The following is a 24,289-nucleotide window of genomic DNA, read 5'->3' on the forward strand; positions in this document are numbered from 1 at the left end:
AAAGGTCTAACCACTTTACTCGTGTTTTTTTTTTTTTACGGACTCCATGGAATGATGACAATATTTTCTAATGTTTCCTAGCAACAAGGGTGGCTCAACTTACGTCACTTTTTCCTACAGCATGGTACATGAATATATTTTTCAGCTGGCTAACACTTTAAATTAATCTTCTGTAAGATTTAAATTTCTTTTGAAGACAAACAGGGGATTGGATTTTATTTAATGTAAACCATGATCAATAACATCAGCAGAAACAAAGGCTTGAAATAATCTATGTAAAGAATGAAGCTATGCTTTTTAATAATTCAACCATAATTTTACCAGGAAGTCCCTTGAGATAAAATCTCTTTTTGAGGGAAACCAACTGAACAGCATACAAACAACAACAACAAAAAAGATTAATTTCAATAAGAAATGTTTGAATGAATGCATACGTGTGAGTTTCAGTTTTTGACATCAATAACTGACACACATTCATGTTTTGATTACATTTACATGTGGGGGATACTTAAACGCCCATAAAGGGGGTGTACTTAAAGGGTTAAACAGAAGGAGGCGCAGCAGCGGTCAGCTCGTCTGGGTGGAGTGAACTTTAGACATGTAGTAGAGCTAATTAGCCCAACAGAGAACGTTATGGCAGAGTAGCAAACGCTCTAAAAGACAAAGAATATCCGCGGGAAAAGGAACAAGGGGCTGTGAGATGATGGGTGATGTGACTGAGGAGTCGCTGTTAAATTATTTCTTCTCTGCCGGTGGGAACTCCGGCAGAGTGAAAAATGCAGATATGCTGAAGACGTTTAAGCCCTTCATCGGCCACAGTGACCCGCAGTTACGCGGTAAGTAGACTGAATATAACATTACTAAGCTGAGACCACCGGGGTGATTACACGGCGTGATGCGGTCGCGCGGCTTGTCGGTGGAGGATGAAAGAATAGTCCGCCCGCGCGCGTCTGTCTGTCTGTCTGTCTGTCTGTCTGCCTGCTCAGGTTCAGTTTATATCTGGAAGCATTTTTGATAGACTATCACATTTATCTGTAATAGGCAGCCTTGTTACGATCTTTGCGCTGTTTCTGTCTGTAAAACCAACATCTGGTTAGCATTAAAAAGCACCCATTCACTCCCCCAACTCCTTTCAGCAGAAATTGTGTCATTTCCTTCCACGAGCTCGTTGGTTACAACATTGAGGAGCAAAATGCAGTGTCACATGAACCCCCTCCCGCCCCCCAGTCCCTCCCAGGAGCAGCTCTGAGATCATTACAAACAGCACTGATAAAATCTCTGTTTTTGTCCACGCACATATCTTAGGATTATGCAAGATCGTCCTGAGTCGTTGCTAGCACTGCAGTTCTTCTCATTTTTGGACTCAAATGACTAATGGGCATTGAGTAACTCTTTGGACTTTTTCCCCCACAAACAGAAACAGTTTAAGTAATAGCATAATTTTCCCAGCTAGAAAAAAAGTTTCCAGGGTCTGGTATGACTGCAGTTGTGGGAGCCAGTGTAATGGCCATACTGACAAAAGACAGGGGAAGTGTATTCACATTGCTTGAGCTTTTTCCCATATTGTCACAGGTATATCAGTAAAGCTCAATGTGCTTTGTTGGGATTTTATCTGATGGGGTAGCATAAAGTTACACTTCACTGGGAAGTATGAGGACAGGATGCACAGCTGTTTTACATATCAAGAGACTGAAATGTTGGAATGATCATACCAGTAAGACTAAATTCACAAAAAACAAAATCCAAACACAAAGTGAGAAACTAAACACTAAAGGAATCAACTAATATGGCAACACTTTGCTAACAATAATGAACTCATAGAAAAGAAGTGAAAACAGCAGGACCCATTGAACATAACAAACAACAAGATAATGATCAAAACCAAAACAACCAAAGATTGTGACATGTCCACTAAGGTACAAGTTTGTACATATGACATAAAACTGAAACAAGTATTTGTAATAACTGTATAAAAAGGCGTGTTAGCTTTTTTCTCTAATTGTGGCAGGACACTTAGAAAAATACTGAAGATGCTTGTTTGGAAGGAGTACAAAATAATAAAAACTGTCCAAAAGTAGAAGAGAACAAGCAAAAATCCTTCCAGCTGCACAGCATCTAAAGACAGAAGGAGTAACTATCCAAACATGTAATGCCTCAACCAAAAAGAAAAATTATCAAAAGTCTGCAGAAAGATTAAATCAGAATTAATGTCACAGAGCTACTCCAACATGCTGTCACTATGAGTTGCTCAGTCCTAGAAAGTAATTCCAGTCAAATTTAAGAAAATCAGTCCACCAGCTAAATCTACTATAGAATGACTTAAAAAGATGAAAAAATGAGGAACCAAAGTGTTGTCATGCCCAAAGTCCAGACCTTAAACTGTGTGAAATTCTGTAGTGTGACCTTAAAGAAAAAGTGCTAAAATAAATGCCCGCAAACCTTCAGTGAACTGAAGCGACAGGGGAGAGAGGGTCAAAATTCCTCTGCAACGTGAGACTCGTACGTTTACACAGAGCACAACTGCTGAAGATTATGGCTGCTAAAGATGATTCTGTAATGATTTAATATGTTTTATTTCACTCTGGCAGGTTAAACCTAGAATTGAAGGATTCTTTTCTTTGTCCAAGAGTGAATTGGATAAAACAGATGGTCCAGGATGTAGTGCTTTATCAACCAAAACCAGACACATGGCGCTTAGCTCCGATTCTGCAGTGCCTAGGCACACAGGCTGAAATGAAGACATGCTGTGTTTTAACCCCCTTAAATGATTATCTAAAGTGACCTTGTGTCGGCAGCATGTACAGTCCAGATGCCGTGTCAGCAGTGCAGTTGTTGACAGAGGTTTTGAGCGCTGCCATCTGACATGGCTGTCCAATTAGAAAAAGTGCTTCCCACACATTTTAAGTCTGTCGTAGCATGTGGCTGCAGCATTTCATGTTGTAATTGTAATGATAGTGTTTTAATCATAATTAAGTCCATGCATGCATGACTGGATATAGACCCTTTAATGTGGGCGCTTTTTCATCAGCTTGCTAAAACTGGGACATGGTTTGGAAAATATGTGAAGGAGGGGGTTGTTGGATTGTTTGTGGAGACCTTTGGCTAATAAATAACTAGTTTGTGTACTGTGTTACTGCGCTGGGCAGGAGGTTCTTTTGTTAGGACAGATGTAAACAGCTGCTTCCTCTGGATTTCCTGTTGTGCGAGCTGCCCAACTGTCTCGTTGCATAGCTCCCATCAAGAAAAGGAAATGCTTCACATGTCCCAAGATGGAAGCCCCGGTTTACCACAGGCATGTAGGGAATACCTATGTTTGCAAAGTGTTCTTAGTCACACATCCTGCATAAGTCAGACATATCTGCTCTGAGAGGTAAACAAAAAGCTTCGACTGATGGGCTCTATCCCACAGTACAGATAAGCTGAGGCTTTCGAAATGACTCAGGTTTTTGCCACCGGGCTGCACACAGACTGCACCATTGTTTATGTTGAGCGGGGAGATACTTCCACTCTGTTTAGATGAAGGGTATGTGAACCCACACAGGCAGATGATATACAGTTTCTTTGCAAACTTTGTTTTGGGAAAAAAACGTCACACCATGTTTTCTCTGACACTCCTGCATGAAAACAAGTGTTAGTAATATTAGTAATAAACATGTGTGTAATATATTTCTTAGTCATTATAATTACAGCTGGATGTTTCTTAGAGAACCTTATGGAACAAACAGCACTATGAAGACCAAAGGAACACACCCAGGGTATCTGCAGGTTTCAGCAAGTCAAATTGAAGACTTGTTAAGACCTTTATAATGCCACCCTGAATGAAATTTAAGACTAAAAATCCTACAAAATATAGGGGATGGTTGTGTAGTCCTACTATAATACACTACATTTGGCTTTCTGCAGCATTAACCCCATAGTGCCAAGTTTAAATGTTTCTTTGCACAAATGCTCCTACTCTAATATGGGGTTAGCAACAAAAGTGAGCCAGTTTCGAAAACAAACATCATTCAGCCAACTGGCAATAAATTTACGGTATCCATAAATGTATCCTCTTTAAAACTGTGTCCATAAATTTTTAGGGATAAAAATTTATCCAAGAGTTTGATTAGCAGCCAGTTAGCTTCAGCTTCAATCGCCTCAACGAATGCAACGAAGATGTCTGAGTGCAACTTCAACTTTTGCCTGGCAGAAATGTCCCAAGAAAACATGCAATTAAATAGTCCTGCCATGGCAAAATTTACCATCTGTGATAAACGTCTTTAAGGCCAACTTACTTTTTTAAAAAAATAACTCAACACTTTTTAAAGCCTTACTTTTGAATGAATTTAAGATTCCCTATCATCCCAAAGCATGGCCCCCATTATGCTTTGGGATATGAAAGCCAGTCTGACATGATAGGAAGATGAACAAATACCACACTTTGAAAAGACCTGGTTTAGTCTGGTTTCATGCATTTAGCATCTTAGTGTAACAATGGTCCAAAGACCACATCTGCTGTGTATAATTTCTATCAAAAACAACTGTGTGCCACACTTTTTCAAATTTTTAATTGTGAAAGTTTTAAAACCACATATTTTCTTTCTATCTCATAATTAAGCACTGCTTTGTTTAAAAAAAAACCAACAACCCAAAAAAACAAATAACTTGCATTGCAGTTTGTGACAAAATGTAAAAATAGTAAATGGGAATACTTTCTCATGAAACTGTGTGTGCGGTATGGTTCAGCCATCAGTGCAGGTTCAAACTTTTTGACCTCTCATATTTTTTCTGCAGCTAAATACAGAGAGGAATTCAAGCTCATCATCGACCAAATCGCTGTGGTGAAGTCAGAGAATGTAAGTGAATATTTTTACCTTTTGTGGAAAAACAAACTGTTTAGGAAAAAGTTCCCCATTAGATTTGTGAGGAATGCTGACTCAGAACTGGCAACAACCGAGGAGTTAGAGGATTTAGTTTTAGGATCAGTTGTACCCTCAGTGTTTCCTCTGGAGACTGCAGCTACATTTTATATGCGTAGAAAGACTACTTTTTAGGTAATGTGTTCCTATAATGATGATTTTATGTGCTGGTCTATGAGACTAACAAGGATTTGTTATTATATGTATGCTTGATCATAAACCATTTTTATTTTTAAGTGTTTACTTTTATTTGTTTTATTCTATTGATTTTGATTCTTATTTATTACTAGTTTTATTTTTGTCTCTGGAATGGTGAATAACAGAGCCTTAGATACACATAAATCTATAACCATAGGTTTGTTTCATACCTGGCAATATCTAACTAGTTTCATTTTAATTTAAACAGATGGTTTAAACATTTACATTCCCAAAAGACAACATACAAAAAGCTAATAAGTAAAACAGCAAGTGGCACAATTTACTTGTTCAGGTCAACGTTTAGGTGCAAGTGGTTGGTTAAACTAGACCTATATGTATAATATAACTTAGACCTATAAAGCAGAATTTCTAAACATCAGAAATGTGTCACATTAGGCCATAACTTTATTTTCTCTTCAGGTGTCATCATATATGTGGAGAACGTTGTTGACATCAGCAGAAAAAGGGACTAAATGCTTTTCACAGAAGCTAGTAGGGTGTTTAGCATGTTTAGTGTTTAGTACTGCAAGTAAATATTTTTCCAATATTTTTCAGCCTTACAGTTGAGATTGATTTTGTTTACAGAGATCACAAACCTCACAAGGAGCAAGATTAAAGAAAAAATGAGGAAAATGTGGTTAAATTGCAACAGATATTGTTATTGCAACTTAACAAATTTACAGTATCATGCGACTCTAGTCTCTCATGTTTGTTCCAAACGAACCTTTAGTTGTCTGAATCCTTTATTTTTTAAAGCTGATGTTGGGTCACTGCAGTGCCAAATGGAAATGTCTGATTTGTTTATACATGAAGCATGTTTTCTTCAATTTGAACACAATTGTCAAATATTACAATTGGCTTTTGCTGTGTAATTTTTGCATTACATCAGTCACAATTCATTGTGTCTTTGCCACAACAGACAGAGCCTCTAGCAGACAAGGCTTTTCATAATCCTTTTAAAGGCTTGTTGCACTGTTTAACCTTCAGGGAGAGAAATATCTCATTCTAAAGAAGAAGTACAGAAACTTGCTGCAGGAGCGAGACACCAGACTTCATGAGACAGACGGAAACGCTCAGAGAAATCAGAGCCTGGCCAGAGTCACAGCCGCTGCGCAGTGGGAGGCGACGGACATCCTGACATCATCTCCTTCCAAGAAAGAAGAGCAGGATGAGCCAATGTCATGTGGAGAACCTGATGAAGAGGTGAGCTGTAGGCTATTGTTTAAATTAAAATGTTCAAAAATAAAATTAATGAGGTGTTCCTACGATGCAGGAGCAATACTCGGTTCTGAAATGTGCTTTAAATCTGCCATTGGTGCAGCTCTGCATGTGTCTTCTTTATGCATTTATTGTGAACAAAGCCCACATTGTTGGTGCATTCAGCCTTTCCTTTCCAGCCTGTGTCAGCCTAATGAATGAATGTTTGCATTGACAACCACTGACAGAGAAAAATGAAAAGCTAGTTTGCTGTGGTGAACCCAACTTAGCCTCCCAAAGAAGAGACAGGGTCAAAGATTGTAGGCCTTAACATAAAGACCAGATTTGTTCAACAAGGTTTCATTCACAGTTGTTCCCTGAAAGTATTTTGCATATTATTTCTGGAGTACCAACAAACTGCCATCATAAATTTGGAAGATCAAACCACCAGCGTGCTGCCGGCAAAGTGTCTTCACATGATGGTTCAAAACCAGTACTAAAGCAAACATCTGCTGGCCACACCCAGTTTCACATTAAAGAAAGAGCAAATGAAAATGATGACGTTGATCCAACTGAGTGAACACTGTCGTCACACAGCGGAACGGAGCCAACCACGCTTTTAAACTGCATGAATGTCATCTATTCTAGGCATTTAGACATGCATTTCTTTGGATGAAATCAGTAAAGTACAAAAAAATAATGCATTAGAGCTTCTCTACACTCCAGAAAGGTTCAGCATTCTGCACACAAGCTCAAATACATATCTGATATTTGGTTGAAATTGGGGGTAGGAGACCGGTGGAGCAGGAGTGTATTGTTCCTTCGGTGGTTTTTGTTTTTTTTCCTTCCTCTTTCTGTAAGTGAAGAAGCAGACACATAGGGTGTTTTCTTTAACTCTCTTCATCCTTATTCTCTCATCTATTCTTATCTTTTTTTTCTTCCTTTTTAACTTTTGCCCCACCTCTCTTCTTTCTCCTTTTCCCCTTATTTTTCTTTTCCATATTCATTGCATTTGAAATAAACCCCAAACATTTTCTAATAATTGGTTTTTCCTCCAGTTGAGTATTATAGCTAAAGCCGTAATGCTAAAGGTTGCCTCTGCAGATTCTGCTGCTTTGTATCTTGCATTGGGTCATTGTTTACTCTGAATGTTCTGTGCTCTAACGTGGGAACAGCAGGCTGGAACAGACAGTGTTCATCACTCTTCACACCCACCTTCTGCTGCCCACATCAACGATCCCTCAGCACTAAATAACGGGGAGGATGAGCTGGACAGAGATTCAACATCAAAGGTAAAAAGTAAATGGTGTTCTAACCCTCCAGATGCCAAAAACACCCACAAAAGTCGACTTTTACATGGTTATTCGCTCTGTGAAAAACATGCCGATGTGTGGTTAAAATCTGGCCTGTTTTAGCTTAGCAAAAGCTTTTGATCCCAACACTATTGTGCATTTTAGGATCAGGCAGTAATGGGGGAACATGATACACCAGGGCATAAAAATAGGATTGGTATTGCTTCAAGTGCAGTCATTAAAGTATCCAGAAAGTGCTATCAATCTGTCTGAGCCTGGTGAGGTTTCCCATCCTGGGTTCAAAAAGCCCCAGGCTTCACTGCCGGTGATGTCTTTCTGTCAGTTCTTTTAAGTTCAAGCTTTATGGTTTTATCCCTAACAGAAACCCCAAATAGATCCTCTGGTGGCTGAGTAGGCACAAGCAGAATTCATCGGGTATGGTTCTCTTCAGAGAAACTGGAGCTTGTACCAGACTGAGAGTCCAGCTTTACCTCCATGTACAATACAAGCACACTTTCAGATTATGTTTCTAACTGACATAATACAGCTAGCTGCAACTATGAACCTCACCATTAAGTTACTTTGACCACAAATCTTTTGCGCTTTCACACTATAAAGAACAAAAGGGGTATGGCCTACGACATGGAGCCCTCATCTCCGCAAAATGTGTGGGATTTCTCCTACAGGAGAAATGTAGTGCTTTGTATACATCACATTTGTTGCACATGCCTGTACTACCCTATAAAGTTCAGAGTGATTATGGCTTTATGACTACTTGCCAAGGTGGATCGGGGTATTGGTGGCTAACTTCAACCCCATTCTGGGTCGGGACCTTTTAGAACTCAGAACAAATGATCTGAAAAGAACATTACATCATTTCTTGGAAGTATTATGAGCTGACATCATCTTTCTCAAATTTCTGTACTGCAGTGCACAAGTCCAAACAGCTAACAGCTAGACTGCTTTGGTGTTGGTGGAACCAAGGATACAGTGACTTTAAAAATTACTCGTCCCTTTGGATGGTTTTCCCTTCTACTCAAATTAATCATGATTAGCAAAATTTGGCTTTTTTGGCAAATAAAATTATATTAAAAAAATTACTGTCAAATTGAAAGCTGTATTCCACAAACTAATTCAATCAAATAATTAATTAACATAAAATATTAACCCCCTTTAAATTGACTAACCTAATTCGTCAGAGGTCCAGAAAATTGGTGCTAGTAGTTTCACAATGAGTGAAAGGCAGGAAATACAATGGATTTAGCAATTTATAGGAAATCCTGGAGGACAATTTGTTTCCATTTGCACAGCTTCTCAGCTTCGGAGAAGCAAGACAATGACTTGATGCATCCAGCTAAAGCTACCCAGAATGGTTTGAAGAGAACAGGATGAATAGTCTAGAGTGGCCCAGTCAAAGCACAGACATCATTTTGATTGATAATTTGTGGCTGGACTTGAATGTCCAGAAGTGCAAGCCTGAGCTTGCAACTAAAGTTGCATCTGCTACTAATATTTATGCAATAACGTACTTAATGTTGTATATTTGTATGTAATTATATTATTTTAAGGCTGCACAGTGGCGCAGTTGGTAGAGCTGTTGCCTTGCAGCACGAAGGTTCTGGGTTCGATTCCCGGCCCTGGTCTTTCTGCATGGAGTTTGCATGTTCTCCCTGTGCATGCGTGGGTTTTCTCCGGGTACTCCGGTTTCCTCCCACAGTCCAAAAACATGACTGTCAGGTTAATTGGCCTCTCCAAATTGCCCCTAGGTGTGAGTGTGTGTGTGCATGGTTGTGTGTCCTGTGTGTCTCTGTGTTGCCCTGCGACAGACTGGTGACCTGTCCAGGGTGACCCCCGCCTCTCGCCCAGAACGTTAGCTGGAGATGGGCACCAGCAACCCTCCCGACCCCACTGAGGGACAAGGGTGAAAGAAAATGGATGGATGTATTATTTTATAGAAATCAATTTTTACTTTGACATTCAAGGATTCTCTAAAATCAATATTTTGTTGATTGATTTTTAAAAGCAACAAAGAGGGTGGTACATCCTAGAGGAGTGATTCCATTTTATAGTGCTTCTATTATTAACTTAACTTCGCTAGTCAAAAATGTAATCCATTGGTAGCTTCTGGCATCAATCTAAACATATTAGAGACAAGAAAAACCTTCACAGCCCTGAGTGATTCCTTGTTTTATCCACCAGGTGGTGCCAAGTAAATTACCCAGATCATTATACTCCAGGATGTTGTAGCAGAAAGTGAGGAGACTAAGTGTGGATAAAAACTGAATTTAAATGAAGCAGCCTGTTGTTATGCTAAGCAGCAGCGTTGGTGGAGCGCGTTAGAATGATAATAGCCATTTGTGCTCATTACTGCAAAGAGAATTGACCCACAGAAAAATAGCATGTGGCTCTCATGACCTTCACAGTGGAAACATTAAACATGCTGGACTCTTAAACTGGATTAAGTGTGTTTATGAAGAGTATGACTCACCACTGTAACTGCTTTAGGACCTGCTGTCCTCAGGCTTCAGCTCTGCTTAGACTGAGGTCACTTATATTATATAAGTTATATACATCAGCAGGAATACAACACGATTCAAATTTACTAATGAAAATATATCATTAGATGTTTTAAATGGAGTTAGAGATTTCTGTGGTCATGCACTATTTATATAAAATGATTTGTTCTACAAACACTGGTAACATTTTAAATGTGTAATTACAAAACATGCATAACTTACATCACAGCAATTTTGAACGCCACTTTTATGCATTTTTTTATTTTAAACATTTAAACTTATTTGAAAAAATACCAATTATTTATTGTGTATACTTTTTTTATATTTTGAAGTGAGAATATTATGCAAAATCAACTTTTTTGAGCTTTATATCATGTTATAGTGTCACTCTCTCATCAAGTTGTTCTACACTGCCGGTGAAAGGTTTGTCTGAAATAAATTACTAAATTACAAGTTAAAAGGGGTATGATTATATAAGTTATACTTCTTCATACTCCTTTTCAGACTCATAATCACCGATGTGATGTGTCTTCAAGAAATGTATTATGTACTTTGTGTTTGTTCTACACTGCCGGTGAAAGGTTTGTCTGAAATAAATGACTAAATTACAAGAACATACCTGGACTGTTGCCGCCTTCGTCCCGCCCCACACACACGCACACAGACACACGCACGCACGCACGCACTCTGTTCCTTTAAGGCAGGTATGTCCAAAGTCGGTCCTCTGGACACCCCTGCATGTTTTAGTTCTCTCCCTGGTGGTATAACAACCTTTTCAGCTTGTCAATGTTCCTCTTAGGCCTCAAAGGAGCCATCATTTGATCCAGGTGCGTTAAACCAGGGAGAGAACTAAAACCTGCAGGATGCCGGCCCTCCAGGACCGACTTTGGGCACCCCTGCTTTAAGCTAGCGGCAGCAGCAATTAGCAAACGCTTGGTGGAAACGCGAGTCTAATTAGCTTATCATAGAAAGTACTTCTCAGTCCAGTGCTCCTAAGAAAAGTTGTAAACAGCATAACGGAGAAACATTGCGCTGGAGGGGGAGTGTTGAAAAAGAGGTCAAATTGCAACATCAAATTTACTTTTAAGTCACATTTTATATATGTAGCATTACCATAAGGTTAAATAGTAACTTGATTATGTTAGGAAATGGCACTATGTGCCAGAAAATGCATAATGCTCCCCGTTTTAGCTAAAGTTTTTTATGAACACAATTGGTGTCAAGAAATCACCTACATATTTTACATTAAGCCTTGAAAAAGTATGATGGATTGTTTTAGTTTTGACAACCTATATCAAATAGGAGCAGAAGCTATTCTTAATAGCTGATGACAAAATTTCTCGTTTTAGGCCAGAAGCTGTTGCGGTTTTAATAAAATGGGAAAATGCTGTGAGAACATTTGAGCCCTCTCTCTCTTTCCATCCTTTCATGACTACCAGTGTTATTTTGTTTCTTCTGCCTGTTATTACTGGTCTCTACCAGAAGGGATGAAAAAAAAGTACTTGTCAGACTGGAATAGGCTGGATAAATACCGAGCCTCCACTTTTCGTGTTCAGAATGCTGACATGTGGCAGTTGGGGTGGCAGACATTAAAGGACTCACTGTTTTACCGTCATGCGTCTGTGTGATCTGAGAACAATTTGCGAGTTCCTCAAGAGTCGAGAAGAGAAGGAGAAAATTCCTATTTCCCATAAATCAGCCTAATGACAGTTTTATAAACGGCTGGCGTTTTCTCTTGAGCTCTAAATGGGTGAAAAAAACCTTTTTGCCTTCTTTTTTTCTTGTTAATTATTAATCGGGTTGTTATTTATTACCATCTACGTGTGAAAGCTTCACCTCTGTCTCGCTTTCTCATTACCTCCCTATCTGTCTGACACCCCTCTGGTCGCATCACATCAACTGGAAAACATCACAGCAGTGTGACCAGTGTGTGTGCGTGCGTGTGTGTGTGTCTGGCCCAGGACAGTTGAGCTGTGTCAGAGATCAGCTTTTTTTTGTCACAGATGGGTAATGCTCTGGTTTGTGCTTTCAGTCGGAGTCGGAGCATGACGAGGAGTCCACAGGCAGCCTGGGCTCTGCTTCTGTCGCCGTAAGTCCCTGTAATGCCTTTTCCAACATTCTTCCCTTTGCTTAATATTTACCAAGGAGGTAAAACATATTAACAGTACAGTTCACAAAGTCAAAGTTGCTCTACTTTTGTCTACATTCGGAACATTCAGAATGACCTTTTTAAGGTTTGCCTCTTGCAAATAAAGTCCACCTTGCCGGTGGTGTTGGTCCCCGTTAAACAAATACGAGGAGTAAAACTTTTGAACTCAGTGGAGCGTGATCGTGGGTGTCTCCCGCTATGTGTCAGTCGGCTCTGCCTCATGTAGGAAATGGATTAGAGGTTTGTGGTCTCAGCATTGTCAAAAAGAGTCCCCAACAGGATGTGTGTTTGTGTTCCAGCTGGATCCTACAGAGAAAGAGTGGATCTACCACGCTGCCAGCGCTCGAGTGCCTGACCTGTCGCAGCTGCTCATGCAGGAACCCTCACTGGCAAATAAAAAGGTAGCACCTCCTCATGGCCTGGCTTCGAAAGAGCATGCAATAAATCAAAGAAATAAAACTGGGATTCTTTGTTTTGGAAGTATAAGTGTAACAAGTAGGCGTGGCAAGGTAACAAATTTTGTGATACACGACAAGCTGCAGCGATTGGTCTGACAAGAAGGCTGTATAGAAAACATTGAGGTGACAGGCCAGATTTGCAGAAAAGTTACAATGACTGGTGAAAATTGCAAGTTTGTGCAAAATTTATTTGTGACTGATAAGTGAATTTGCAATAACAGGAGGGACTGATTAGTGCATTTTAATCACATACCAGCCTAACTGTGTATTCTATGCAACATTAAATTTGGAATTTCTACTTTCTGATATTCTTGCTTATGTGAACCTTTTCTGACTGAAAGTGTAACGCATCTACTTTACCTTGTAGATTTACATTTATAGATTTGCGTTGTTCTGAAGTTTCAGTACATAAAGGTTTAATATATTTGATTTATGTGGTTTTTCTGGTTTTTGAGTGATTAAATGAATTAAGTAACTAAGTTCAGTTCATTGAGTGTCTTTAGGTCATTGCTTATTAAAGTCGGCACAAAATGTCCCAATAAACTGGCAGATGACTCTTTTTCCTGCCTGAACAAATTGGGCATGAAACAGATAAAATTGCAAATGTGAGAAATGCAGATGGGATGAAATAAGTATATACATCTGTTCAAAAATGAAATTAGTAAATATGTGGGATTTGATTAATTCATGGTTGTGTTTTTTTGTTTGTTTTGTTTCTTGAAACCAGGACTTCACCTCTGTGAGTATATTGAGGGATCTTTAGCCTGCTGCAGAGTTATTATCACCTCCGTTCTGGATTCTTGTTTAACCTGAAGCTTTTCACTCCCTCATTCCGACGCATAATGGCTGCTGATTGTGACCATAACCACTGCTCTCAGGGGGTAAGTTCCATCCATAATTAAAAAAAAAAAAAGGCCTCATCTGTTCAAGTTCACTTTCTACTGTCTTTAACACTTTTCCCCAGTCTCAAACCTGTTCTTTACTTATCCACCACCAACAGTCTTTCTCCTCAGAGCATCCAGATCACGCATTTCAAAGGTCCACTATCAAAAGGATTATGAAAGATAGCTTTTTAGCTCCTGTGGCCCCCTGACAACCTAAATCCCATTATTTGTCTCCCAGTGCGCTTAAGAGATTTGAGCTCATGTTTGTTGTCCCTCCCCTCGTGTCACAGTTCTCACACCGTCCTGTGGCCATGGCAGACCACCTTCTAAGAGTCGCCCTAAGCCTCTGCCATCTCCGCCATGGACAAGATAGCTCGGCTGCCATTGAAGTGTTGGGAGCTGGGGAGGCGGCGGGGTGCAGATTAAGGAGAGTCTTAATGCCTCACAAAGACTTTGCCCATTTAAAGATAATCTGAAAGTAATAGAGCAGGCTGGGATTAATTGTAGAACAATGCTGCATGTGTCCCTGGGAAGGTGCTAAGTCCCCCTCAGGGCTCTTTGATGTTTCAGCCCTCAACCTGACACTGCTCAGCAGAGGTGGAGATAACACAGGGAGATACCGAAAATCAAAACAGTCACCAAAACTCTCCTGAACAGAACCTGAAAACTAAGAAACAGAGCATTTGACCTGATGCTGTCACTGCTACGTTTTATAGGAAGGAGTAGCAAAATTGTCAAATAGAAAGAGCAGAATATATTGTTTTTATTTTACTTTTTGTCATGCATGTATATTCAGCTCACCTGAGTCAATACTTATAGATCCACCTACTGGGACTGGGGACTCTACCAACTCTATGGGTGTAAGAAGTTTGATTTTTGATCAAACTTCGTTGTAAAATCTCTAAAGCTCAGTCAGATCTATGACAGTGTTACTGGGGCCATTGTAGATATAAAAAATGGAGTACATTTCCACCAAAAAAACTTGAATTTTGTATTTCATCTCAGAAATCTTCTAGGGAAAAAAACAGGCAATATCTGAGCTCCAAACTCAGAAATTTTCTAGAAAAAACTTGGTTATTTCTGAGATTCAAAAGTTTAAAATATGCTAAAAATTTTTGAGATTAATCATAAATTTTGTAGAAAAAAAAAGACGATCAATTTGCAGATTCCAATTTTGACAAGTATCAATTTTTTTTTTTGTCTGTGAAGTCGCTAAATATATCGACAAAGGAAAGAGTATGGTGACCTTTGATAACCAAGAAAATGGAGATGAGTCCTGAATGTCAGTTTTGAAAAACTCACTTTTTTTTGGACAAAAACATTTTTGATCTGGGATGAGGTTGTTTGTCATCTGTACTAAAATGAGTGTATTTTGCAAAACTGCAATTTAGTTCTCATCAAAGTTTCACCATATTTTTCTCTTCCTCCATGTGACGCATGCCTCCGTTCCTGCTGTGACGGACTTCCTCCCACAAACAGTTTGTAAGTACATCACTTCCCCATCCATCCTCTCCATCTTTCCTCCACATCCAGACCAGACAGGTCTTTGTGCTTCTGTCGCTATGAGATCTCTTTGGCCACCACTTTCTTCGTTGGGAGACTCAGTGCTGTCCCCTGAGTGATCCGACAGCTGGGTGGGAGTGGGAATGGGGGGAACAGGAACAGAAACGAGGGAACAAGCATCCTGTTTTGGGCCTCGTACATCATTCCTGCTCACCGGGAAGCCCAGCCAGCCGCCTGTCAAGCAGCACTTTGTACGATCTGTCTTCTGATGTGACGCTAAAGATCAGGAGATACTCCAACCACACTGCGTCTGTGTCACAATCTGAGCTTCAGATGGAGCCATACGGAAAACTAATGTTTCTGTTATTGGCTGCTGGATGAGCTTGTTGTGCATGATTGCGATCAGAGGTTGTAAAGAGAAAAAGACTCGTTCAGACAGCAATAAAAGAATCACTACTTGGCTTGTGTTTGCCACACAGGAAAGTAAAATAAGAAAAACATCTGTGGTCTCAGTTTTTATCCCATTAAGCTGCACACAGTGCCTATAAAAAGTTCTCACCCTGCTGGATGTTTTACCACTTTTATTGCTTTTACAAATGAATCAAGAGGGTGAATAGTTTTTACATGCATGGGATCATACAATATATTTTACAGTCTATAACAATATTATCATTGGATTATGAAAACAAGCAAATTATAATTGTCCTGAAGGTTCGTACCTCAGAATGATGTTTTCTTTAATCTTAAAATTGTAATCTTAGGCTAAAGAGACAAAGACTCAATTTCAAGGCATTAAATTAAAAATACTCAAATTTCTTTTATAGCAACTGAACATAGTTACTTGATTATGCTATAAAACTCGCTCTATGTGTCTGGAAAATACCTAACACTGCCCCTTTAAATAAGTTACTGCTTTCATCTTGTTTGATGAATAAACTGTTGAGCTGTTCCTCAGCAGCACAAGCTCAGTTAGTAACAACCAGAGGTCAAAGCTTTTCCATCCAGCCACTGTTAATATGCAATTGTGAAATGGCTGCTGTTTGATTTGCTGTGTGAAGGGTCAGATGGCAGAAGGGATGGATGTGGTTACCGAGCTGACATTTGCACCTACACAGATTTCACCTGTTGATAGCCCATAATTACACATCTCTGAGTGTGTAGGAGACACAGGGGATCACAGCTGCGGCCCAGCAGGTGGACACGGTGGAACTCGTGTTTTCACTCTGCCCTATTGGTTCATGTGTGTTTTTATTTTCACATCCGAGCGACATTGTGTGCCGCCGTGTGGGTGTGTCTGTTGTGCGAACGGAGGCTCGGGTTTCCGTCCTCGACAACGTGTGCTGACGGTAGCGCTGTGATGTCTGGGTAGGTCTCCCCTCCCCGGGGTCACACTAACATCATCAATCTTTCCGTGTGGTGACAGGCGGCCAGGCCCTCCAACTGTGGGCACAGTGCTGTGTTGTTTTGTAATTAGGCTGCGTTAGATGGCAGGAAACCTTCCCCTTTTCTTACCGCTCCTCCATGCATGGACCCCTCTCTACATACACCTGGACCTCTGACCTCTGACAGCCAATAAGAGGCATGGCAGCTTGTAAAAAGGCTACAACCGTTGTTATATGTGTAACACCTATTTTTTATTTTTTTATCCCTATTGCAAACAGACCGCTCTGCACTGGGCCGCCAAACATGGCAACGAGAACATGGCTGTTCTAATGGCTGACGCTGGAGCAGATGTCAACACTAGATCTGTAAGTAACATTTTTAAAGAGAGGTTTTAGATGGATCTCTTTAAACTTAAAGCAAATCTATTAGAGTAAATGGCTTTGTTTGAAACAAAGATTTACAGACTCTTAATAAGTCATGTTCTACATAATACATCACAAATTTTTGTCTTTTATTGCAATTTATGTGGTAGAACAATGCAAAATAGTACATAATCACGAAGTGGAAGAAAAATTATCCATGAAATAAATTTCTGAAAAGTGTGGCATACATTGATTCACAGCCTCTATCCTTGATCAGTGGTGGGCTCTGCCATCTAAAAAGCTACTTGCACTAACCCTAAAATTATCAACATTAGTTCTGCTAACGCTAAATTGTTATACAAACAAGCTATTTAGTGGAAGCTAATGCTAAAGCATTAAATTTGATCGTGTTGTATCGTCATCCAAAGGATCAAATTTGTTATTACACACCTATCAACCTGGTTGCGCTTCATGAAGTGTTTCTTTGGAACAAACCTTTAACTCATAGTTTCAGTTTAGTTGTCATTTTGTCTTGCTAACTCTGGTGCTGCTTTGCCTAATTGCCAAAGTTTGTAAAACATAAAGAAAAAAAATTCGTTCTTTAGATTAAAAAAAAAGAATTAGAGGAAGCTAAATGTGCTAAACATTTTCAAAGTTAGCAAAAACGCTAAAGCGATAAACACAAAAAATGCTCTGCTCTTAGCTCATTTGTGGATTAGCGAAATTGAGGCCTCCACTGCCAGTAAGTAAATTTGTTAGACTCTAACTCTAAGGTAATAGTCAATAGTTAATTGTGTACTATAGTCCGTTTCCTGTTTTTGGAGAGCTCTCCGCTTGCATTCACATATATGCATTCGAACCGCACCAGAGGTCACTTCAACTAAACCAAGACGTAGGTTTTTAGGCCGATCAGAGTTCACTCTTTTGGTCCGCATTAGGGTTCGATTGCACATTCCCTCCTCCCAAAATGAACCAGGCTTTCAAGACAAACAAGCTGATTAAAGTGGACTTAAAGTAAAAAGACTTTCTGATTCTACAAATGCAGCAAAATGTGGTTATAAAATGAAAAATTTCAATGGACGCCATATTTTTCAAATATTCCAATAACAATTTATCATTTTCCTTTTGTAGCACAACTATTTTGTATTTTGCATGGATCACATAAAAAGCAATGAATTACACGGTGGTTGTAACGTAGATATATATAAAAAAGTGAGTATTATGTTTACTTTTGCAAGGCACTGTATTCACTGTATTAGGGTGATGTTTCCTGACAGCACAACAGCCTTCAGGCTCCAAACATGCACTTAGTCACACAACCACAATAGATTCCTTGGTAAACATGCTTGATCTCCTTAAACAGTGGAACAATATAGTGAGTGTTCTGCTGAGGTCAGACTGTACAACATTAATTCCTGCTTCCCACCTCAAATAAGAAAGTCAAGTCCAGGCTAAACTGTTTCTCTACCTTCTGCTCCTCACAGCTGTTTTCTTTTACGCTTGGTCTGATTGGTCCTGCTCACTCTAAGGTTGTAGTTAATATTTTATCATCTGGAAACAGGTAAAGATAAGTGAAAGTCTGGTGTTTTGTCACTAGAACTTTTTCTCATCGAGGCAAGGCATAAGCTAAACTTGTAAACATGTATGAATAAAATCCATAATTTAATTTAAACTGGTAGTAAACTTGAGTTAGTGGAAGATTTCAACATAACAAAAACAACATTTTCTTTGCTAGTTTTATAGTTTATTGGAAGAACAAAGAGCTACAGTAGGGTGACTTAATTATTAAACATAAAAAAATTTTATTATAGTTTTGACTAGATCACTTTTCTTGCAGTAACATATTCAATATCAGAAAATCAGATGTCCAAATCTGAGCTAATTAAAACCAAAGAAAAAGTCAAAGTAAAGTAAAAGAAAGGAGATATTCTGTATTACATCAAAAATTAACAGGATGGTAAAAGATGTATATTTCCCAGTTGTATTCAGACTCATAAAGCCATAAATTCCTGGAAGGTCACAGTATTAAATAACCTAAGCTTAGATGAGATTTCTCTTTCATTTTTTTGCTTTTTTTTCAACCTCACATTGTAATTGGTCAAATTAAGTTCCAGTTTTACCTTTTTTCCCTGTAGAAATATAGATTTAAAGCAATTAATACACAGACCTTTATGTTTAAAACCTGACCATAGCTCATTCTGCTATCTACGATTTTTAAATATTCACTTCATCCTGTTTGTGCCTGTCATCTAAAATGTGCACACAGTTTGTTTATTTTTGCGCTCTGTGCACCGATCTAATTGCGGCGCTCTTCTCTCTTGCAGCATGTGAGTAACCAGCCTTTCATCTGGCGGTGACGGGGATGTGCAGTACAGTAGGCCGTTTGACTTGAAAGGTTGCTGCGGTGCCCCCCTCCCCCTCTGCCCCCTCCCCTCTGTGATGTAATGCTCCTTAAAAATCCCTGTGAAGATCCAGCTGTGCAAATGGATTACAGCAGAGAGCGGTGGGGCCGCAGGAGGACGCCGCTAATAAATCATGTCATGTCATGTTAATTGTCTCCCAAAACAGAGCGCCTGTTTGCCAGCATGCAAGTCCACGGCTGTGCAATTTTCAGCGAATTACTGAGCAATTATGTTTTTATCATTATCTGGTGTTTCCATAACCTTTCCTAATTTGTATCTTTTTTTTTTCCATGATGTTTTCATTGGATGCATTTGGACATGGGAAACTCAAGGGGGTAGGTACTAAAACCTTCCATTACTTCAGCAGAATTTCTCTCTAAAACTAAAACTTTAACCAACTCTTTGTATGCAACTGCTATATTTACATGTTTAAAGCTTCCTTATGAACATTTTTGAGTTTTTTTTTTTCTTCCCCTGCAGGGATACACACCTCTGCACATTGCAGCGTTGCATGGCCATCGTCACATTCTTGATCTACTCATTGGAACTTATGGTAAACGTTTAACCACACTTTAAATTGTGCATTTTTTACATTTCACTACAATGGCAGTGTTGCCTTACCAGCTGCTCGGCATCGGGTTCCAGGAAGTGTCGTTTACCTTCAGATCTCAGATTGTCGCGATAAGCCATTGGTGTAAGGTGTCAGTAAAGTAGATTATCTGCGGCCTGTCTTTCCTGACCGCTCTCTGTGTTTTGGGGATTTATTTCTCATGTTATCAGGGGCAAAAGAAAACGTCCGAGACTACAGCGGCCGACTTCCCGGCCATTATCTGAACGTCAAAGACCCTGAAGGTTCCCAGGAGGACTGCGACCTGCGTGAGTGTTTCGTTACCTTTTCCTGCTGAACTCTTTGAATTAAAAACGGCTCTGAGTTTTCAGACTTTTAGAGATCATCTCAGGTTTTCCTTAATATTTATTTCTAAAATGTAGAAGTTTTTTTTTTTTTTTCTTTAAACTTCAGACAAAGCTGATGGTTTTGTGAGATTTTTTTTGCCTTTGCCAGCTCACAGTGTGAGAGGGGAATCACTATCTTATAAGTCCACATGTAAGGAAATATTATTAAAAAGAATTGGAATTTTAATAAAAGTGTGACAGAATTTTTTTTAGATTTTGAAACCATGGCATTTTCTGTCTTGATACCAGAAATTGGTCCCCGTCTACATGATGGTATTATTTTAAATTATGTTATTTAAGATCATTTCTGTAGTTTATGTTTACATTTATTTTGATTGCAAAATAAAATCTACTGTTTTAACTCTGATTTCTCAGTGTTGGATTCACTGGATTATTTGTAACCCGACGTTTAAATTCTTTCTTATAAATAGTTTATTTAAATAAGAAGTCAACAAATGATCTTGAACTTCACCTGAAACAACAAGATAATTAAGTGAGACTAATTTAAAATAGAAAACATCTAAACTTATATCTTAGAGAACATCTAATGCTGGTTTCCATCAGTTTGAAGTTTCCAGTTTTGCAGACGCCATTTTGAGTTGATATATTTGGGATTGTTTAAGAAAATTTACAAAATAACCTCCAACACTTTGAGCAGAAGAAATTAATGTCTGGATTGAGATCAGAAAGTGAAACCAGTAAAAACCATTATGAAGCATTTCAATAACGTCACATGCAGAATCCTGGTGGATTTTAGTTTTGTTTTGATACTGTGGATCTCCATCAACTACAATCTCTCGCTTTTCTCGGTTGCAGAATTTCAGGTCGCTCAGGCCAGGGAGAGGAACAAGAACAGGAAGTTGGTGTCGTTGTTTCACTCCAAGAAGAAGTGGGGCTCAGCGGAGGAGCTGGCTCCGATAGAGGAGGAGAGGACGGCGACGCATCAGCTCGCCCTTCCTCCTTTCAGGCCCAGAAAGTTCTCCCGCTGAGGAAAAACACACATTTAACTGTCCTTATTCACACACACACACACACATGGACCAAACAGTACTGCATATAATATGAGCAGACTCATAACCTGGAAACAGTTAATAACACAACTAGAAGGCAATATGAAACACAGATGCTGCAACGTTAAGTGCAAATTTGAAAGTGCTGCTTTATTCGTATGTACATTATGCTATTTGCTGAAATATTTTGAATTTGCAAAGTTTTAATGAATGTTACTAAATGTTACTTATGATGTAAAGTGTTACAGGGTCACATCAGTTCAGGCTGCAGGATTCTCAGAGCTTTCATTTAGTGTAGTTTGGGAGAGGTTGGAGGTGAGTGGAAAACATTTAGTTACTGACCATGTTCTGGAATTTAGTTTTCTCTGCAGACACCAAGACAGACTGTCAGTGTTTTAGTTTCTTAGCGTGTCCTGAGTTCAAAATCTGATCAGGAAAACATTTTATATGTATTATTATTATTTTTTTTTTTAGATAACATTTGCAGGGAATTAGTGATTGCAGAATGAATGATGAGAAAATGAACCCACAATTCTGTTACAAATGTATATTAAACAAGTTTGTTGCTATTTGAAACACTCATTAAAATTCCTAAAAAGTATGTGAACATTTTTCAAAAGATAGTATCCACTTACAGCTTTAGCTTTACAATTTTGCTAAGTTAGGAATTAATAATGTAAAAAAATAAACCTTTGGTTTCTGGTGTCACAAGGATTAAACTTGCTTCACTTTTTAATAAAAACAAAAATGTATTATTGTTAAAAGATTTGGAGCACCATTACAACCTTGAAGTGGTATAAGGAAAACTTCTTCACCAATTAAACACAAAAAAGGCAAAGTGGAAAAAATTCAGTCAGACCTTACTTTAATACTTAACCTTTTTTAAACTTTATGCTAAATCTATTTTTAAAATATAGCCTTTTATTACAATATAATAAAAAAACATCCCACAAGAACAATCCTAACAAATCTGGCCTCAGGTACAAAGAGGAAAGGAAGCTAACTCTGCCCTGCTATGAGTCACCACTATAATTTCATAAACAATACATTTTCTTTGGGACAATTTTGGGGAAACTTTTCTGATCTTTCCAAATTGTTGCAAAGAAACAAAGTTTTCAAAGACAAGATTATTGAAAGTGTTGCATTTCAGTCTTTAATTTGCATGTTTAGCATTTTATGGCATTGTTGTTCTCTGTTACTTAGAATAGATTTCATAAAAATGTTTTTCAATGTTCTGTACATTAAAGTTCTTGTCAACATTTGTAAAACAAAGCAAAAAAGCACTGTTCTAATTTTCATTATTTTAATTTATTTTAAAACTGAAACACCATTTTTTTGCAGTTTGCCTTATTAATTTGTGTAATCTGAACATTGTATACTTTTTTCACCATATTTATATCATAAAAAAATATTTTTGAATTAAACTTTCTTTTATATAAAACTGATTTCTAGTGTTTCTTGACTTTGATGCATCCACATAGTTTATTTTAAACACCTCGTGGACGGATACAATCTGCAGCAACTTCAGATTGTATTATTACTTTTTTCCCTCGTTTCTACCCAATAACCTGAGATTCCGAGCAGCTTTGATCTCATTTTAACTACCTGACTTTGTGGGCTGCAGATGGAGTAAATATGGCCCCCTCCGACCTGCCATACAGCTTTGGACTCCTAATTCCTGATTAGTAGAAAAAGGGGCAGCACTTGCTTTTGGATCTTAGATATCAGACGACACAGAGGGGAACAGAGGCAAGTGTTTTTGTGCTTCATTTTTGAAGCGGGGATGTTGGAGGGATAAGAGGGGAGTTTCTGTAATAGATACTTATCTCACTGCCCTCAAGCCCCTCAAACAAAGTCCCCCTCTGAAGAGATTAGAACCCAGGGAGGGCACATTAACTTTAATCCCATGCTTTGAGGCCTTGCACCCCCACACCAGGCCTCTGCCCCACTTATTTTAACCCTTCTGTTGTTGTGTTGGAGAATGGGGGGCTGGGGGGGGGGGGGTGGCACCTTGTTTCTAGTACATGTATGTGTAAGTTCTGTGGTTACACATGAGGGTTGGTGTGTGTGTGTGTGTGTTTGTATGCGAGGCGGCGGGACTGTTCCAGTAGCACACTGACTCTAATGAAAAGCATTGAGGGGTGCATACTGCTGTGTAACTGATTCCCCTCTCTGAGGAGATTAGGCGCTACATTGTTGGTTCGGTTGCTCATTTCCATGAGAGCGCTGCCTCCCACCAGCGCCTGCTCAGCTTTGTTATTTTGAGTCGGGACAGCACTGGGCCCAATGTCCCAGGCTTCCTTGTTGCTATTGTTTTACAAATGGCCAAAATGTAGATGTCACGTCACAGATGCTCAATAACCTCATTAGCTACTCTCTGTGAGGCTTTTGACGGAAAATGATGGATGGGTGAACTTCACTTTGTTCACGGGATTCAGGTACGGTAACATGAATCTGATAATGTTCTGTGAACTTACATAACAAACTTTGGGTTGTGTAAAGCGCACAATTTCTACTCAGAAGTCCGAATGTCAAAGTTTCAAAATGAACTGGAAGTCGTATTAAAGTTGGAGTTAACTTGGAGTCCTGGACCAATCCTGACTGGTGGTGAAACTATTAATCATGACCAATCATAATTATCAACTAATTTAGTAATTGAGTTGAGACAAAAAAATTACTGAAATAACAGTATATTCAGTGTAGTAGTTAAGCCAAACTGTACAAAACATAAATACATTTTGCATTTAAGATTTAAAAAAAAAAGTTACACCCAGAATTCATCAAGTGGCATAGAGTTCACTTCACATGGTTCATATTCTGTATAAGAAAATTAATTGTTTAGTCCAAAAAATAACTAACAGATCAGCCCTACACTGCACTGATGTTAAATAAAGCAGAAAGAGCTCCAGATGCATCATTCGCTAGAAATACTGTTTTTATTTAGAAAAGGAATGTCTTAAGATTGTTTGCTAATAACTAATTGTGTCATCCAGGACATGTTCCTCTGAGCTGTCAGCATGTCATGACAGTCTTCAGTCAGAGGGCTCTTCAGATTTGTTGCAAGACTGACTGCTACCAGAGAT

At 38.9% G+C, this 24,289-nt stretch overlaps 1 protein-coding gene across 1 annotated transcript; it reads left to right on the top strand.

The window, feature by feature from the left end:
- The first annotated feature begins 541 nt into the window (after window positions 1–541).
- LOC103467840 (uncharacterized) lies at window positions 542–21,678 on the top strand. Its single transcript, XM_081608521.1, has 13 exons — window positions 542–836; window positions 4,774–4,835; window positions 6,084–6,299; window positions 7,469–7,585; window positions 12,134–12,190; window positions 12,550–12,651; window positions 13,436–13,447; window positions 15,072–15,074; window positions 16,757–16,843; window positions 19,503–19,577; window positions 19,723–19,795; window positions 20,023–20,118; window positions 21,013–21,678. Exons 1-13 carry the CDS (start codon window positions 701–703, stop codon window positions 21,183–21,185), a joined length of 1,209 nt encoding a protein of 402 aa, XP_081464647.1. The 5' UTR covers window positions 542–700; the 3' UTR covers window positions 21,186–21,678.
- The last annotated feature ends 2,611 nt before the right edge of the window (window positions 21,679–24,289 follow it).

Source organism: Poecilia reticulata, chromosome 7 (genome assembly GCF_904066995.2).
Source record: "Poecilia reticulata chromosome 7, P_reticulata-male-v2, whole genome shotgun sequence".
Classification (NCBI taxonomy): Eukaryota; Metazoa; Chordata; class Actinopteri; order Cyprinodontiformes; family Poeciliidae; genus Poecilia; species Poecilia reticulata.

Bases quoted from the DNA above. Each gene is read 5' to 3' on its own strand.
- LOC103467840 (XM_081608521.1), top strand. From the start codon at position 701: ATGATGGGTGATGTGACTGAGGAGTCGCTGTTAAATTATTTCTTCTCT. The intron at 19,578-19,722 runs GTAGGTACTAAA...CTTCCCCTGCAG, and splicing joins GACATGGGAAACTCAAGGGG to GGATACACACCTCTGCACAT. The intron at 19,796-20,022 runs GTAAACGTTTAA...TCATGTTATCAG, and splicing joins TCTACTCATTGGAACTTATG to GGGCAAAAGAAAACGTCCGA.